This window comes from Diabrotica virgifera, chromosome 9, assembly GCF_917563875.1.
Source record: "Diabrotica virgifera virgifera chromosome 9, PGI_DIABVI_V3a".
Classification (NCBI taxonomy): Eukaryota; Metazoa; Arthropoda; class Insecta; order Coleoptera; family Chrysomelidae; genus Diabrotica; species Diabrotica virgifera.
Genome location: NC_065451.1, coordinates 40,454,838 through 40,456,214, shown reverse-complemented (window position 1 = coordinate 40,456,214; position 1,377 = coordinate 40,454,838). Strand labels below are relative to the sequence as shown.

The 1,377-nt window shown below is 29.0% G+C and overlaps 1 protein-coding gene across 1 annotated transcript; it reads right to left on the bottom strand.

Moving 5' to 3' along the window:
• On the bottom strand, positions 1–1,377 carry LOC126890928 (uncharacterized). The gene has a single exon (XM_050660097.1). It carries the CDS (start codon positions 1,375–1,377, stop codon positions 1–3), a length of 1,377 nt encoding a protein of 458 aa, XP_050516054.1.

Here is a 1,377-nt window from a genome sequence, read left to right as displayed (position 1 = left end):
CTATACATTTTCGTCGAAAATATGATAAATTAAAGAGTCAGTGTCACAATAAAGGAGTTTTGCGTTATCTCCAAATTTGTTTTTAGTATAGTTATAATGGAAGTCGTACAACCAAACTTTAGATAAATCTAAAATAGAAAAACCTATAAAAAGAGGTTTATTAAATGTTATTTGTGTTCGCTTCATTTCTACAACTACAAGATTTTCATTAATAATAGATAGACTATGAAAATTGGGTTTTGAAATGTAATTTCGAACACCATAACGGCCTTCCCACTTTGATAGTAATTTACAGTCCTTGTATTTACGTACATTTTCACAGGTCTTACCGAAGAAGGAATTTGTCATCATTTTGTAATTATTTGATTCAAATTCATTTTTACTTTTTTTCCTAAGTTCTGTATTTAGATCAACATATTTCTTCACCCAAGGTGCCTGATTGAATTTTAAGACTCTGTAAATTTTATCAAGTTTTAAACCTAGTGTTACTGCTTGTTGAAGAGCTCTGTAATGAATTATATAGTGTTTTTTATCAAATAAAGTTGTTAATAATTTTGTTACTTTGGATTTTGATTTTGGTGGTATTAGATGTTCAGGACATAAGGGTAAATCTTTGTGTATATTAAATAGTTCTTTTGAATAAATAATGTCACATTCTAATATATATCCGATATCAGAGTTTTTATCAACGGTTGTAATATCTGGCATCACATTAGGATCTATCCATTCAAAACCTCCATAAGGTAGAGAAAAACACATTATTGTACCATATAAATTTACAAAATCCCAATATATTAAGTAGGAATCACGATCTTGTTCATTATAGTCTTTACTCATATATTTGTTATTTGCTTTGCCATATCTATTGGATACTTGTGAAATTCCTCCTCGTAGACCTCGTTCGATAAACATTACTTTATCTATGTCATCTAATAACTCAATTTCTACTCCAGTAATCTTAAGACATGCATCAAATGATAATCCTGGAGCTGTGTAATAGTGAAGAGGATCTAAGCCATATGTTTTTAAAGAAGTTTCCCGAAAATTTTCAACAATATCACCTAATAATAATACGTCTGTAGTTAGATAAATTTCCGAAAAATCTTTTAACGTATTATTATGAAATTCTGTCCATATGTTGCATGCATGATTGTAATCATCATCACTAATATGTGTTTTAGTAAGAGTGCTATAAAAAGCATTTTTAGGAGGTAAATTTTCATCTTTAAGTTTCTCCCAAGAATCTAAATACTCATAAGGAAAAACACCTTTTCGTGTCGACAAATTAAATTGGATTTCATTTGGGAAAAACGATTTTAAAATTTTGTTTTGAGAAGTAGTCAAATAGGAGGCAAGCTTATCGATACTTTCAGACAT